Raw genomic sequence first — 17,872 nt, 5'->3', positions numbered from 1 at the left:
TTTTTTTTACAGCTTTTCTTGGGACTCAGCTGCCAACTGAAGGCTTTTCTAGCAAACTCTGCTAATATTATGACTAGAATATCATGGCTCTGTTTCCAGTGACAAGTAAATTCATCTATAGCCTGTCTGGTAAAGGACCATGTTATATTCACAGAGCCCACATCACCCCTGGTGCATTTCTTCAAAGCCCCAAGAAATACCTAATTGCCATCAGCAGCTGGTGGGAGGTAGAAGCTGCCCAGTTTGGTACCCAAAGATCATCTGTGCCACAGGGCAGGGCTGGTTTAGGAGGTTTCTTGTAGGGGGATACAGGATGGGTAAATTAAGGTGGTATAGAGTGTAATCTTATCCCCTAAAGAGTTGCAGCTGAACCAATTACAAAAGATTAGGACCAGGCCTGATGTTAACAGGCCACATCTGTAGCCAGCAAGAAGAGTGTTATAAAAGAGTGGATTGATTGGTTGAAGGGATCTGGAGTCATTGGCTGCTGTGAGGACAAGGAAGAGTCAGTGCCTTGAGGAGATGCCTACAAGAAACATCAAGGAGGTACAAAACTCTGGCAATATGGAACCCTTGCAGTATAGCATCAATAGAACCTTTGCAATATATGATAACCAATGGTGACCCCGATGTGATTTGGAAAAAGGATTTGAATACTTAACTATATGACCCTGTGATTTGGGAAAAAGGACTTGAATACTAAGCCATATGACCCTGTGGATTTGGGACTAAACTATATGACCCTGTGGATTTGGGGGAAGGGCTTGAATACTAAATTATTGGTAAAATATATCAATTGCAGCTATTGGTGTTTGTTAAATATGAGTAGAAAAGATTTTGAAGATAAGTGCTTTATAAACTGAGAAAAGCTGCAAAACTGAACCAACACTCGGAAATACGTCTATATTCATATATTTGTAATATGTTGTCTGAACACTTGTGTAACTATTGGTTCTGAATGAAATGTATTAATATGTCATAATGTTAATTTATTTGAATATGTACTTCTAGATATGCTGCAACTCTAATTAAAAGAAAAAGGGGAAATTGTAGGTGGATACAGTATGGCTAAATGAAGGTGGTATAGAATGTAATCTTACAAAAGAGTTGCAGCAGAACCAATTACTAAAGATTAGGAGCAGGCCTGATTTTAACAGGCCACAGCTGTAGCCAATAACAAGAGTATTATAAAAAAGTGGATTGGTTGGTTGAGGGAACTGGAGTTAGTTGGCTGCTATGAGGACAAGGAAGAGTCAGTGCCTAGAGGAGATGCTACAAGAAACATCAAGGGTCAATACTCTATCAATATAGAACCTTTGGAATGTATGACAACAATTTCTCTTGGGCCTCTGGAAGAGCTGCATCCTTTGGGGCAGCAGCTGGAGGCTGAAAAAGATGCCCTTGAGTGTCTGAGAGGTACAAGACAACTGAGTTTTAGCTCATAAATTGCCCCCTAGGTGGGTAAATATGTGCTCTATGCAGGAAAAGTGAGATGCAAGTCAATTGAATCCAATAACTGAATTTCAAAGTCCCTTCCATCCCTCCTACCTGGACACAGAGAGAGAGAAGATCCTACAATACCTGCATGGGTTTTAACAGCAGATGAGGATGAGGAGCCTCCTTCCACACCCACACCACAGAGCAGGACTAACCTGAGGAAAAAATGTGTCTTTTTTTTCCTGCAGATACCAAACCGTACTTTGGTTCTACCATCTGAGGCCCATCATTCTTGGATTTTTGGTTTTTTCTGAGGCAATTCCACAGGCTCAGGGAGAATTTATCCTGTTTTGAGCCAGAAGGCAAAACCCATCAGTCCTTCCAACATTTGGGATCTGCTCCAGATGAGATGTAGAATTACATGAGACGAGAAGAAAAAATTATCCTCTTATAGTAGCACTGAGTTTTGCATGATTTAGCCAAATAATTTGCACACACATCCTATCTTCTTCTAAACAATGAATGGGATTTCTAATTTCTAATTGGTTTCTTGAGAAATCATATTTGTATCTTTTACAGATGTTAAACAAAATTGATTTCTTCTGTATTAATCTGTCCACATTAATTTTCTGTGCACTGGAGTGATGGAAATAATGAAGCACCCCTTGGCTGACAACAGTCTCTTTAAAATGCACTCTGAAACTTTGTAAATAGCTAAATTAATAATAATATATTTCAGTTATGTCCTCTGGGATGCTCCAGGATATGTCTGAACAAAGGGTTAAAAAGGTAGGTCAAATCTGACTCCACTTTCCACCTCTCACCTCTGTAAATCACATGTTTAACTATTTAAAAATTATCATTAAAATCCACATCTATCACACAACCTGCATTCACATCAACAAAACTAACCAAACAAAGCAAGAGAAGTTCCCCACACAAAAATCAAAATGACATCACAACACAGAACAAAAATTGGCAATTCACACAAAATCCACCCCTTGTGCCTTCACCACAATTACAGAAAAATTCACCGTGAGTATTCTACTCTCTAACGATGTTCAGTCCCTTTTTTGCCCAAACTTTCCTAATTAACATCCTTATCTCAAAATCTTCATAATCCCAGGTTTCAGCACCAAAAACACTGTGGTGGTTTCACCCTGGCTGGATGCCAGACAGCCACCAAAGCCACTCTGTCACTCCCCTCCTCAGGTGGACAGGGGAGAGAAAATACAACAAATGGCTCATGAGTCAAGATAGGACAGGGAGAGATCACTTGTCAAATTCCATCATGGGCAAAACAGGCTGTGTTTGGGGATATTAATTGAATTTATTAGCAACAAAATCAGAGCAGGAAAATGAGAAGTAAAAATAAATTGCAAAAATAACTTCCACCCATCCCTTTCTGCTTCCTAGCTCTCCCTCCTCCCCCCAGTGGCACAGGGAGATGGGGATGGGGTTATGGTCAGTTCATCACACATTGCTCCTGTCACTGCTCCTTCCCCTGCTCCAGTGTGGGATCCCTCCCATGGAGACAGCTCTCCATGAACTTCTGCAATGTGAGTCCATCCCACAGGCAACAGTTCTCCACAAATTGCTTCACTGTGGGTTATTCTTCCATGGGGTCAGTCCCTCAGGCACAGCCTGCTCCAGTGTGGGTCCCCCACAGGGTCAAAAGTCCTGAGGAATCCTGCTCCAGGGTGGGCTCCTCTCTTCATGGGCCTCCCATGGGTTCACAGCCTGCTCTCAGCTTCCCTGTGCCCCTCTCTGGGTCTCCTTCCTGGGCTGAGGTGATCTCTGCATCCCTGAGCCCCATTCTGGGCTGAGGTGATCTCTGCATCCCTGAGCCCCATTCTGGGCTGAGGTGATCTCTGCATCCCTGAGCCCCATTCTGGGCTGAGGTGATCTCTGCATCCCTGTGCCCTCCTGGGCTGAGGTGATCTCTGCATCCCTGTGCCCCATTCTGGGCTGAGGTGATCTCTGCATCCCTGTGCCCCATTCTGGGCTGAGGTGATCTCTGCATCCCTGAGCCCTCCTGGGCTGAGGTGATCTCTGCATCCCTGAGCCCTCCTGGGCTGGGGTGATCTCTGCATCCCTGTGCCCTCCTGGGCTGAGGTGATCTCTGCATCCCTGTGCCCTCCTGGGCTGCAGGGGCACAGCTGCCCCACCAGGGTCTCTCCAGGGCTGCAGGGAATCCCAGCTCCAGCCCCTGGAGCAGCTCCTGCCCCTCCCTGTGCCCTGCCCTTGGTGTCTGCAGGGCTCTTCCTCTCACACATCCTCACACTGCTCTGCTCTGGCTGCAATTACATCTGCACTATGACTTTTTTTCCTTCCTAAATTTGTTGTCCCAGAGGTGTTTCCACCTTTTCTAATTGGCCCAGCCCTGGCCAGCAGTGGGTCCATCCTGGAGCTGTCAGGGATTGGCTCTGCTGGACATGGGGGAAGCTTCCAGAAGCTTCTCACAGAAACCACCCCTGTAGCCCCTCTGCTACCAAAACCTGGCCACACAAACCCACACAGCAGCAATATTTTAGAGGCATAGCCACTTGCTGGCTGCTTTGAGGGCTATGAAATGCATTACTGGTTCTGACACGTTTCTTAGGGGACAGATGCTTTAGAGAGTGTGTGAAGGATTAGTTGAGGGTGTTTGCTTTCATTGTGTTTGTGCTCCTTTATAACTTGTAATGCTGAAAGTTAAGCCTATACAAAGAGCACTGCACAGTTCAGATGTTTTTCACATGGATGGTTGCACTTTCTCCAGTATCCATGGCCAACAGTTTTGTTCAACACAGGTCTCTTCCCAGGAGCAAATTTGTTCTTCAGTTTCATTATCTCTCTAGCACTGACACTGAGCTGGTGGGTGAAATTAAGTGATTTTGGTCTCTCCTTTCTTCTAGGGTTTTTATGCTTACATCACACAGAATTTGGTATGAGGTCTGTTTCTTATGTTCAGTTTAGGCCACCTACTCTATAATAGTAAAAACTAATTCTTAAGTGTAAGAGAATTATACTATCTATACTTGTAGTATCTATACTACTACCAAATGTAGCTTGATTTTTGTTCTCAATTGTGTATTTAAGGGGTTGAGTGGGGGTTTTTGCACTGTTTTGGGGAGTTGCTTGGGTGTGTTTGTATTTTTTTCTTTTATACTCTCCTTTTCTTTAAGAGTTTTCTTTACTAAGAAAAGCTGAAGTTACAGGTTTGAAATGCAAAATGCTGGGTCAGTAAGTAATACCACTACATCCAAGTCAAAAGGGGCTTCCGCAAAAGAAAAGCCTCATACAACGCATGTGACATGACAATATTTATTGATTCTAATTAAGGTTAAAAAAATTTCACAGCTGTCAGATAAAAATATCTGCAAGAGCCTATTTAAAAGAGAGCTGAAGAAGGAAACCAAGGGAGACAGTCACCACAGAGGCACTTTAGAAAATGCTACAGTTATAAAAGGCACAAATTCATCACACACACGCACAGCATACATATTCCTGCAAAGTGAAGTCACTCTTTTTAAATTTATTTTCCAAAACACAGAGGCAGGCACCACTGAGCACGGAGCTGCACAGGAGCACAGCAGACACGCCACAAGCGGCAGTCTACGACAACGCCTAAAGGAATTCACTGCAGAGACACTGGGAAAGCCAGGCTGCTTTGGCTGCCTCATTTTTACACTCTGGTCTTCAACAGAAGGAAGATCAGGGTGATCTCAAGGTGGTGGAGACAGGAGAGGGAATGTTAGTTGGTTTGAACATAGGTCAGGTTTATTTGTGGATGTTTGTCACCTGTGATTTGAGGGGGGTTGCTTCTTGCCCGAGAGCAGTGGCAGGTCTGTTATTTAATCTTGGCTCCTTGGAATTTCTGGAGGCCATACAATTCCTTTTTCCTCAAAAATGTTACGTTTTCATGTCTCAAAAAAGGGGAAAAAATCTTAAAATTTCTGCACATCTGTAAAGCCTATTTCAGTGAAACATCAGTCCCACTGTGGACACAGAAAGATTTCTTTAAGCCTTATAGTTTCTTATCAAGGCCATGGGTTCCAGTGATGGACAAGGCTCAGAGAGGAACTTAATTACTTGATTAATGTCTTTGTATTGAGAGCAGATGTGCTATTTGGAATCAAGAGCTGCACTGGGGAAAAAATGCACAAATTAAAGGGGAAGGCAAGGGGGCTGCCTCAGATTGCTCAAATCCTTGTTATTATTGAGTAGTTTATACAATTAGATTTCAAGTACTTTGGTGAACACAGATTTTTATGCCCATCATTTCTTGCAAAGGATAGTGGCTATCAGAACAGTGTACAAGAAAGTAAATTTCTTTTTTTCTTTTTTTTTTTTTTTTGTAAACTCTTATGAGCATTACAAAATATGCATGGTAACACAGTTCAGTTTGTAAGAGACAAATACAATTATTTCCATGGTTGTTCCTATAGTACATTTTACAAATCTGGTAAACTCTTGGAACTTTCATGACAGCAGTTGTCTCATCAAATGTGTTAATTTATTAAGAGTACAGCACGACTGGTTATCCATTAAAACAGACTTCATTCCTCTCTTCAAAGGGTTGGCATGAATTTCAATTTTAAAAATGTAAGCCAGTGCTAACAGTTCCCTCCAGCCACAGGGAAGCAGCTTGATTCTCTACCTCCATTTGTCAATTCCCTCATCACACTGGCATCCATGTACACAAGGTGCCACGTGTTCCTTTTGTGTGGAAATGTTGAGAAAACAGTGGCAAATCCTTTTTTAATCCCATAGTGGTGGGAAGGTCCACAGCACAATCATAGCAAGACACGGCTGTAAAGACAGAGAGAGCTTTCCAAAAGCTTTGGCAGTCTGCAAGGAAGAATACAGAGATTTTAGTATGTTAATAGAGATGTCACAGTTCAGACCTCTCAGTTCCAACCAGATTTGATTAGAAATCTCAGGGAAACCAAATTTATTTTGAATATATTATTTTGAATAAATCCCTGTCTCACCTACTTTAGTTGTGGCAGAATAAAATGAGAAATGCTTTGTGGGATTGCTTTATATTTTTTCCCATTTTTCTTTCACTTTGAAACTAAGAATAAAAAAGTCTTATAAGTATAGAAACTTTTCAATATTTTTTTAATTGGCCAATCTCATGAAAAGCTGAAGTTATGATTCAGTTCAGTTTTAACTACCTAATTTCTGGTTTTGATTGGAATTTCTCCCCTTGTGTCCCCCGATCTTGTTAAACTGGGAAAAACTTCTGCCAGGTTCAGGAGCAAAGAAGAGAGAAATACAATTTGGATGTGAATAAAACCAATTTATCCTCATTAGTTTCATGAATTTGCTCCCATTTAGGGAATGTGGTGTATTTCTAGGGCAGAAGCAGGACCTGAATTCCAAGCGGTTTTGGCAGAAAAATTATCTGCAAAAGCAGCAGCTCTTTATATGTAATCTATGTATTCACTGTCTAGCACTTACAAATACTGGGGCCAGGACTTCAAAAATGTCTTCCCAAATTTAGGTTCCTGTGTTTATTTCTGGCCTGAGAATTGTGTGAGTTGCCAAAGCTCTGAACTTCCCATTCAGCTTTCAGTTCCTAATTCATGTAGTAAATAAATCACAGGCAGAGAAAGCCACGTTGAAGCTCTCTGCAGCAGGCAAATGTCCCAGCAAATTAGAGCTCCATGTGATACAACCAGAGAGGCCATATGCACACTGCTGCACTCTTCCTCTGCCTTAAAGATCTTTATGCTTGAAAAGTTCCCCCATGCATTTTAAAAGGCTGTTATGAGCCTATTCATTTGTGATAAAATCCAAGCTGCTGCTCTGAGATGATGTTTAAGCAGCACATCAAGTTAAAAGGAACGAAACCTAAGGGCCAGAAAGCGAGGTGCTGCTCACAAATATTACAGCTTTCCAAGCAGTTCAGTGCATTTCCAGGGGACTATTTGGAGAACAAAGCACTGCTCTACACAAGTAAGATCAGATGCTAGCCCAAAAATTCTGCCTGAGACTGGTGATACAGCTCCTCACCGTCTGCTCACACCAGTTGCTGAAGTTATTATTATACTTCCCTCCATGGCTCTTTACTGCAATCCAATATTTTTTACATATAAATTGCTACTCCTGGAAGGGAGGAGTGCAGCAAACAGGCTCTGAAAAATTCCAGACATCTCCAACTTCATGTGCACCAGTTCTTGTTCTCAGCCACACCTGTGTCTCCCTGTTTCATCTTGTGCACAGGTAACACAGCAGAAATATCCAGAACAAGGTACCAACACACTGAGAAGTAGTCACTGAGGTTTCGGTGGGTGGATTTTTATTTTTCTTACTTCTCCCCCTACCTCTGCATACTGCCTTATATTTATATATTATATTATTCTACAATATATTCTCTATGTTATTCTTTTTTTTTTGAACAGTACCAAGCTGTGGAGAGCAGAAGCACTTGCATGTCTCTCTGCAATCCACAGTTCCCTTTGATCTCACTATCATTTAGATCCCTTATTAGTTACCAAAAGTGCACAGTCAGTGCAACACAGCACAGCAGGCAGAAGTGGAACTGCTAATCCCATCAATATGGCTGTTAGGAAAGACCAAAACTCTAAATCAGCAAAACTGTGTTCAGCATGAACCAAGAATTTGGGTGCAAAAAAGTTGGTTTTTTTGGTTTTTTGGGTTTTTTTTGTTTTGTTTTGTTTTGTTTTGTTTGTTTTTCCATTATTTTGTTTGTTTAATGCCACCACTAAATTTTCAAGCCCATTGTGCCCTAGCAGGCAAGAGACAGCCTCAAGGTGCTGACAGGGACAGACTCCACTGGACAGGAGCTCTGCTGTGCCAGGCAGCTGTGGACACATCTGGGGAGCCTGAAATTCAAGCACATTGCCAAACACAGCAGAACTACTGTCCTTTAGCTCACTATAGGACATACATGCCACTGGAAATGCCAGCATCCTATGGTTACATAGTTCAGATGGATAAATTTAGCCTGGCTTGTCCCTCAGGTGCTCCCTAGGTAAGAAATAAAAATACTAACAGTTTCATACCAGACTTGCACTAACTATCTGATTATTCTGTAAGCTGTGGGCTTCTTTTCTCAGCCTACCCCACAGGAAGGCAGGAATCCTTTGTTTACAACTAGAGATTTTGTTGTACAGTACAAATAGAGCCTGTGGAGACTTGGGGTTCAGGGTCTGGTTCAACAGAGGAGTAAAACCAAGCAGAAACCTCACCAGAAAAGGCTTCAGAGAGATATTTTGTCACTTCTGTTCTGAAATCTGGATCAAAACCTCAAGGTGATAACACTTGGTACCCCAGAAACTCACCAACCAAGAAGTTACTGCTAGGAGTAGGGCTGGACCCTAGGTGTTCTTTTTCAATATGGATCCCTTTACTATGTCCCTTCCCTCTTGCCTATTTTCTCTACTGTTTTCACCTCTTCCTCAGATTTTGGAGGCAGAAAAGTACATGACAAACGAGAGAGGAAAAGAGAGAAAAAAGAAAAAAAGAGGAAAAAAAAGAGAAAAAAAAAGAAAAAAAAAAGAGAAAAAAAGAGAAAAAAGAGAAAAAAAGGCAAAAAAAGAGGCAAAAAAGAGGCAAAAAGAGGAATAAAGAGGCAAAAAGAGGAAAGAAGAGAAGGGAAAAGAAGAGGAAAAAAAAAGAAGAGGAAAAAAGAGAAAAAAGAAGATAAAAAGAAAAAAAGAGAAAAAGAGAGAAAAAAGAGAAAAATGAGAAAAAAAGAGCAAAAAAGAGCAAAAAAAGAGAAAAAAAAAAAGAGAAAAACCCTCTGAAAAAAAGAAAATCCCTCAATTGTGAGGCATTGAGCTGGCACCTTTTTTTCAGTTTCGAACCAGAAGTCCCTTTTTGTAGGCAAATACCCCAGCTGCAGCCACAGAGGTGAGGAAAGTGGAAAATCCAATCAGCTTTAGCAGTCCTGGCACAGATGGCAAGTTCCTCTCCCAGAAGGTTGTGGTGATGGGCAAAGCTGGCACATCCTGTGGGGAGAGTATCCATTATCCACATACATCTCCACTGTGGGGAGGGATATAAATCTAGAGATTCTTGCAGCAGGAACAGAACTGGGTTAAAGCAGTAATATCTTATCAAGAAGCAGTATATCCAGATTTTCTGCTCTGTTAAAGGGAGGAACACACACATGGAAAGGATTCACAGTCCAGCTAAGAACTGCAGCTCTTTCCAATCCTGCCTTACAGGCTTGTCACATGGGTTTCTCTCCCCTTCCTTTTTTAGGGAAGGGAAATTTTGGTGAGAAAGGGGAAGTTTATTGTGGCTTTGATTCAGTGAACTTATATAAAAACAGACAAAAAAATTTATCTCATCAGCAAAACAGCAGAAAAACCCCCAATCCATTTTATCTACATAAATACTTACAACTGATTCAGGTTCTGGCTTCCAAATTTCACTGTCTGGGATTTTCCTCATGGCAAACAGTATCTGAAAACAAACAACATTCTCAATAAGTACCACTGATACTTCAAGACAGAAAAAAAAATTGGCTTCAATTGTTGTTTAAAAATGGCATAACTGAGCACATAAATCACAGTGTATTCCAATTTTAAAAGAAAACTCAACCTTTTACAACTTATTTTAATTAATAAGACACTCCTCCTAGTGGAACACAGAAACAGAAAAATCTCTTTATGCTTAGTTAGTCCTTGCAAGATATTGGAATTTGGCCAGTCCCAGGGGAACAGGATAAAGTGATTATGACTAAGAGTTAAGCAGACACTCATGGCAAAGCGAGGCATGAAGACACCAGCTACAGGGAACAGCTTGTTTTGCAAATTTTATCCTGATGTAGGAAGAGGAACAGCATCGTGGGAGTGATGACAGACCACTACTTTCAGCCAGAGAAAAGCAAAATTAAAACTAAAACCTTTGCAATGAGAAGTTCCCATTCAAAGAATCAAAACCAGCAGAGATCAGTAGGATAGCAAAGACTGTTTGAAACTATATTCAGAGAAGATAACAAGATTAGTTTCTTCTACAGTGAAATAAAATGGAGATGGTGATAAAAATGTTTTCTCTGTTCCAGGCAATTGTAGATATAAGATTTAACATCTTTTACAAGGGGCTTTTAGTGTAGACAAGACCCATGGACAGTGTGAACTCTTCAATGCAGGAGACTGAGAATCACCAAATTTTCAACATGTTTTTCTTTCATAAGTAAATAAGGAAAGGAAAACAGCAAAATTTTTACCAGTCAAGTGCACCTATTAATCCTCTGCTGAAGAGGTTCTCCTGTATTATATTAGAGGTCATGAGACCTCTGGATCTTTTCAGGAGCACCTTAGGTGTAACTTTTTCAAATAGGATAATTTATGAACAATTGATCTCTGTCTCTTGGGCATGGGCATGGGCTAGATGAACTCTCCACATTCCTTCCAGGACAATTTGTGTTCCTTGACTGGTTTTCAGCCACAAGGTTCCCTTCACCTCATAAAACAAAGATTAAATTTCGTTTGCTGCTCCATAAACTGTAATCTTCTGGAAAATACTCAGGATATTGGCATTTTCTCAGAAGAAAAATATCTAAGTCCTTGTTTAGTGACTCTGTATTACGGTTGTCTCAGTGGAACATCACGGTGTTGGAAACACTGAGGAAGGGCCTGGCTTGGTGTGCAGAGCTGCAGGACTGAGCTGTTCCCTGCTCTGACAGCCAGGATCTCTCAGTACAGTGATTAACAGATTTGGGAGGAAAATGACTGGGGGACAGTTTGGGACTTCTGTAAAGAAGAAAGAATTTAATCCTAGAAACAAGGGGAGAGTTTGACAAAATAGCCAGAGCCCTTCCTAACATTCCAAATCTAAGTGCAAAACCTTCATCCTTTTTGAAGTCAATCCCCTTTGCACGGGTTTGCCTCAAGATTCAGAACACCCGAAGCTGTCACACCTCAGTTCTCATTTCCCCTCTGTCACAGACATCTTTTATGAAAAATCCTTTCCTTAAGATTTTTCCTCCTGAGAAGCTGGGAGGCCTCAGGAACAAAATGTAAACAATGGTTATCTGCTGCTGTGGAATGCAACAGGTGCATCTGGGATTGGGCTGTGTTGGATGTTTATAATTAATGGTCAATCACAGTCAGCTGGCTTGGGCTCTCTGTCCGAGCCACAAACCTTTGTTATCATTCCTTCCTATTCTATTCTTAGCTAACCTTCTGATGAAATCTTTTCTTCTATTCTTTTAGTATAGTTTTAATGTAATATATATCATAAAATAATAAATCAGCCTTCTGAAACATGGAGTCAGATCCTCATCTCTTCCCTCATCCTCAGACCGCTGTGAACACCATCACACCCCTCCAACCACAAGGCCTTTCATTATCCACAGGACATTTTACAGTGTCCCCTGAGCATCTGTACCTCTCTGGCTGCTCTTTCTCCAGCCTGGACAGCCCCCTCCATGTACCCACTCCACTCAGTGGCTGTCTCTGTGCCAGCAAAATAAATCCTGCCAACGGGCTGCCGAATGACCCTGGAGGGGGACAAGCACAAAGTCACATTAGTTGTGTCAGGAGAGAACTGAAATAGCTGGGTTAATGCTGGAATAAAACTGTTTTAAATGACAGCAAGCACTTGAAGATAATAGCACTGGGTGAGTGGAGCTGGAGGGAGAGTCTGGGTTGCATTTAATTTCTTACAGTGAACACACCAGTGTTCACATTTTTGAAATGTTTACACTGTTCACAGGTGAAAATGACAGCTACAGGTGAAAAGGACAACTATTTTGAGATGAGACTTACACTATCTCACAGTTCCAGCCCATGGCATAAGTACCAATGCCAGGCATTACTGGCATAGTGCAGAACTCTGAAATATATCCCCATAATATTTGAAGCAATAAATAAATAAACAAAAAGCATTGTTTTAACTCTATTTTTGCCAGAATCTGCAATAATTATAATTTTAATTATAGGCCTCCATAAGCTCTTTGTTACAAAGCTTTATTGCTTTAAGTTACTTTTAATTATAAGAACTTAAACTTCAAAAGTACAGCTCCCCTACCACATTAAAACCTGTGTATCTAAATCAAATCACCAGTCTGAAGTAAGTCTTTTTCTTCTTGGTAAATCTTATTTTCATGCAAAAGTTTAAGTGGGAGACGACTGTATACAATGGCACACTGATCACTATATTAAGCTTTCACTGCTAAAAAGAAAGGAATGGTCCAAAGAAATCACTTATTACCATCAATGTCAGCAAGAACTAAGTCTGACAGTTTTTTAAACAATCAGCTAAAGGAGTGCTTGAAATGGCTACACTGATCTCAAATACCCAAAGCCATTTTTGTAAGCAGACTATGGAAGCTTCCCAACTCCCTTCCCAAACCTCCTCAGCTGAACTCACCAAACAACAGGAGTGAATAAAAGCCCCTCATGATACTGAACTCATCCATCATGAAGCCCAACAGAGACAAGTGGAAGGTTATCCCATTTCAAACATCCCTTGGTGATCTTAAAGGTATGAAGTGAACAGTGACAGAGGATTTATGACCCTTTCTGAGGATATTTATTAACTTGGTCTTATCTTAGCACTCCACAGCCCACTATAAATAGACACTGTACCTTCCATACTGAGTCATTATGCCTGGTGGGAAGTAGGCTGTGTAGCAGCCCCCAGAATACTGCTCTTCACACCAGTTCTTCTCTTCATAATGCACAGGCTGTAAAACAGAGATTAATTCACTGAGGGAAAGGACAGAGTCTCAAGGAAGTTAATAACAGAACTGAGGAGAGAGCAGAGAAGAACAGTTTATCATTTGTTGCATGTCAACATCTGACAAGATGAGCACATATAACAAATCTCTTAATGCAGCATGAGCTCAACAGAATAAGCCCTGAGTTTTTAAAAATAAGAATACACTGTCTATAAAACCAGTTAATCTGGCCATTGTAGAGCATAATCCGCTTAATCTGTCAATGTTAATTTATGCTTTGTGCACATACTTTGAGTCATGTAAAGCAAAATTAACCTCCAGTGTATACAGTTGTAATGTGTACATTGGGTACAAATATACATTGTTAAAAATGCAAAGTGTGGCACTTGCATGGTTCTGTGTACAATATCACTGTGTTGAAAATCATGTGTTCTCCAGATTGGTGTCTACAACTTTTTACTCTGTAAAATTGTTCTTAAAGGTATAAGTGGCAAAAATCATATAATATAAGTGTGAGATCACACAAACCCTAACAGTCATTTACCTTTACAGGGAAGAGAAGGCAAGGGAAAGGCAAAAGAAAAACAACCCAAATCGTGTGCAGCAGTGGATCTTAACAGCTAGTAAGAGAGAAGACACAACATGGACAGAGAGGGAAAGCCTGTCACATGTGACAGCAGCTGAGGTTTATGGGGGCAAGCACTGAGAATCCCAGCCATGGAGCTGGGCAAGAATATATCAACAAAACCAGCTTTTAATGTTTCATTAATGTTCATAAAGCTCATTCTTATCTTCAAACCCAACCCAAGGCTGGCCATAATCTTCTCTCCACCCCCCTGGTGAGGGCAGCAAGTGCTCCCACAGCTGGTGCCTTTCCCAAAGGTGCCTTTGCAGAGATTTTGTGCTTACATGCAAAGCTTCCTCTGATCCCAGAACCTTTGCATAGAGCTCACACAGCCTCGTCTTCCTGAGAGAGAAAAGCAACAGAACACTTCAGTGTGAGAAAAGAGAAAACAAATTACTTCTAATATACCCTGCCTCTAAGAGGACAAGTATTGTATCTGCTTGAATTTGAGGTTCCAGCTTTTTAGGATCTATCCCAATTCATCAGCCTCTGGAGCACTAGAAATAACCTGAGCTCCTGTGCTGCTTAAGTGCTGGTTTTCCAGCAGTTTTTCAAGCTGTTCTCTTAAGATAACTCCAGCACCCCAAACCCTCAAATTACCCAAATGTTCTCCAGCCCATCAGGAAAAAAGGTAGTAAGGCATTGCACTTTTTTGTCACATAGTGTAACTTACAGCTTGTTCCTACAAAGATGCAGGTCTCAATATACTGCAGCTCTCAGGGAATCAGTACTTCATTTCTGTTTATATAAAATTTCCTCCTTTTTTAAATTTTTGAGTCTATAAATCACTGACTGTACTTCATTCTTGGGTCTTACTCTTAGCCATGCTGCACCAATTCCCAAAAGCAAGAAGATCAGGATGAAATAACAATTATGGAAAGCAAGCACAGCTCTGGAAAGGCCTTTACTTCTGGAAGAAAATCCAGTGCTCCACAAAAAGCCATGCTGGGCACAGAAACACAGGAGTCCCAGCTCTGAAACTGTGAGGGCTCCTCTTTCAGCTATAAAACATGTGAGGAAACCACAAATGATTGCTGCAAGAAGCAATCCAGCTCTACATGAGCCCAGCTATGAGCAGTTGAACTCAATGCCATGGAAAGAGGATGAAGAGAAACAGGATGGCTTGAAGGGCCATGAAGGTACCCTCACATGCAGGCTGGAGATTGAACAAGAAATGAAGGTTGCTACAGCTCAGGAAGAGCTGTGGCCCTGGGGTGGTTTTGCTGCTGGCTGGTGTCAAGCCCAGCAGCAGCAGGGGGAAGGAAACAGCTCCTTCCTTTTGCCCTGGGACACAGGACCAGGGTCAGCCTGCTCCAGAAGCACTGACAGGCCAGGAAGGCTCAGGGAGCTGCAGGACCTGAATATGAACATTCCCCTGCAGTCAGGGGTGACACAAATCCATCCACAGCCATAAGGGAAAGGGTGATGTCCCAATTTCTCAATAAGTGAGGTGAGCACCGTGCCCCGCAGACCACCAGCACATACACAGTGCCTGAACAGAGCAAAACCATTTTAACAGCAGGGTCCAGCCAAGCCTCTGCTGATGTCTCACAAATGCCACCAATTCCTCCTTTCAGGGCAGGTAAGAAACACCACAGGGCCCCACAGGAAAGTGAGTTATCACCTTGGGACCCATCTGCTCCTCCCAGCACCATGTTAGGGATGAGAAAGACCCCTCTAGACCTGCCTGTGCCCTGTCCTTTTTCCACAATGACTTGTAGACATGTCACATTCACATTTTCTGAAAAATCCCTTCGCCCAGGACTTTTCTCCTGGGAAGCTGAGAGGCCTCAGAGAAAAAGGAAAACAAATTCTTATGTCATTTGCTTCTCCTGTGTTGTGCTCACATGTGGAATGTGTTTGGAGATTGTTTACCCACAGGTGATTGTTTCATTGGGTTTCTGTGAATTGTTTTGACTCTTTGGCCAATCAGGGTCAAGCTGTGTTGAGTTTCCATTACTCTGGAAAGAGTAATGAGTTTTCATTATTAACTTTTTAGCCTTCTGTAAGTATCCTTTCTGTACTCTTTAGTATGGTTTAGTATAGCATTCTTTAATATAATATAGAATCCTAAAATAATAAATTAGCCTTTTGAGAACATGGAGTCAGATTCATCATTCCTTTCTGCCACGGAGATCCCAGAAAATACAATACAGACCCTCTAGGGAGCCTGGAAATGGTACACCAGTGACAGGTAGGTATTGTCACTTGTGGCCAACTGCAGGGCTCCACGAAGGTGCAAGTTCACAGCTGTGTGCTGAGTACACTGCAAACACAGATTAGCTAGTTTAAGATAGCTGTGCAAAGGAAAATATTAAGCTTCAGGTCAAGGACATCTTTGGACTCTTAAGAAGTGCAGACATTGGAAGGAATTAGTCATCAGTAACAGGGCATTATTTGACAAGAAAAAAATCCAAATGAACAAACAAAGCAAAAAGCAACAGTTTCTAAAGGATTGAATTGTATCAAGACAAATCAATCACTGAGAATATTACCCCTAATTAAAAGCAACCTTTGCATCTTGCTGGTGTCTCTGCAAGATCTGCATTTTTTGTCCTAGAGAAGTTTAAAGAAATTCTTATTAATGGACTTTTAGTCAATGTAGCATGGAACATAATAGCACTACATGCAGTAATATGCAGTGAGTAAAATCTTCATTTCTTGGCTTTGGGCTCAGCTGTGAAATTGCTATAAGCACTAAATAAGAGGAATGTTATGCCTGGAGCTACCAAGGTAGGCTCCTGTTGAGAGTCACACTGTGCCCAGTGTGGAGGAAGTGCAGACACTCAGCTCCTTTCCTGGTCTCCTACTCCTCATCAGCATGTGATGCCATGGCCTTCATGCACACTCTGAAAGGCTGGGCACAATCTCACCCCTGCCACCTGACCTGGGACTGGCACAGCTGGGAGACAGCAGTGAAATTCACTCCCTTCAGTCTGGCTTAGCTGCAAAAAGATTTCCATCCTCTCCCACAGCTTCCAAGTCATGATTTAGGACAGCTGCTACAGACTCTACATCCTACTCTGCACTGCCAAGGAATACCAAAATCAGCACCACGAAGGGAGAACCCAGGTTGTGTTGAGCACAGCATCTCAGCAAGGCTCACCCTCTGCAGGGCGTCACAAGAAGCCTGTGGTCAGAACAGATCCCTCCCTGCAACACCTCTGCCCTCATCTAAATTGTAAAAACTGATTGCACCCCAAGTGTACACTGGGAGAAGGTCTGGGCTCATGATCTGCCTTCTCCCGCACCCCAAATTCCACTGGAAGGAGGGTTGTGCTCTTGGGGAGGACAGGAGCTGCTCCTGCCTTTCTGGCTGTGGCCAAGACTGCTGGAGCCACAGGCAGCCCTGCTCCAGGGTACAGCCAGCACATTCCTGAACCATTCTTTACCAAAGTCACAGAATCACAGAAATTCTAAGTTGGAAGAGAACTTTAAGATCATGGAGTCCAACCCATGTTCTAACACCTCAACTAGATCATGGCACCAAGTGCCACATCCAGTCTTTTTTTAAACTCTTCGAGGGATGGTGACTCTACCACCTCCCTGGGTAGATGATTCCCTCCTAGCCCAAGGTTTATTCCACAAAAGAGTTCAAGACTCCTGTATAAAACCTGGCTGCTGGCAGCAGCAGAGTCAGGTAATTGTGCCAGTGCTTTTAATGGCCAGGGAAAAGGATGGAGCCTTGCAAACAGCCAGGACAGACCCAAATTTCACAGAAAGAAAAGCTGTTCTCAAGGACTACAAATACTGAGTTGTATTGTGGGTATTGACATACAGTGTAAGACACCAGTTGGTGTTCAGGATGGCTCAAAATTTTGGGTTTCAAAATACCCACATGACTTTTATCATCTGGCACCTGCTGGGCCTCTATCTCAAGCCTCAACGCTTGTCCATTCCTGCCAAAATTAAAAGGGCTCTGTGGTACCAGGCTGTTATTTGAAAAGGCTGGGACATAAACAGCTCCATTTAGAGCCATTATCCCCAGACTGCCAGACTATCTGAGATGACTGCATCTTCTCTAGTTAGACCAGCTATTACTGTAAAAATGTTTACTTGGGCACACTGCTGCTCTATCATATTTTAAAATCAAATGTATTTTCTCCCTGTCAAACCAAGGCTCTCCTCATAATCCACAGTTTCTTCTTTTAGCTTTGTTTTGA

At 42.0% G+C, this 17,872-nt stretch overlaps 1 protein-coding gene across 1 annotated transcript in view; it reads right to left on the bottom strand.

The window, feature by feature from the left end:
• Window positions 1–4,729: 4,729 nt before the first annotated feature.
• Window positions 4,730–17,872, bottom strand: part of MAOB (monoamine oxidase B) — a 54,375-nt gene continuing 41,232 nt past the window's right edge. Inside the window, exons 11-16 of the mRNA XM_063181755.1 lie at window positions 13,994–14,051; window positions 12,993–13,090; window positions 11,791–11,902; window positions 9,799–9,861; window positions 9,239–9,401; window positions 4,730–6,270 (exon numbers count right to left, since the gene is read on the bottom strand). Of these exons, the coding sequence (XP_063037825.1) occupies window positions 9,246–9,401; window positions 9,799–9,861; window positions 11,791–11,902; window positions 12,993–13,090; window positions 13,994–14,051 (487 nt within the window). The 3' untranslated portion in view covers window positions 4,730–6,270; window positions 9,239–9,245. The remainder of the gene's footprint in view (window positions 6,271–9,238; window positions 9,402–9,798; window positions 9,862–11,790; window positions 11,903–12,992; window positions 13,091–13,993; window positions 14,052–17,872) is intronic.

This window comes from Melospiza melodia, chromosome 2, assembly GCF_035770615.1.
Source record: "Melospiza melodia melodia isolate bMelMel2 chromosome 2, bMelMel2.pri, whole genome shotgun sequence".
Lineage (NCBI taxonomy): Eukaryota > Metazoa > Chordata > Aves > Passeriformes > Passerellidae > Melospiza > Melospiza melodia.
The sequence above is the reverse complement of the archived record's forward strand: the minus strand, read 5'-3'. Positions and strand labels throughout refer to the sequence as shown.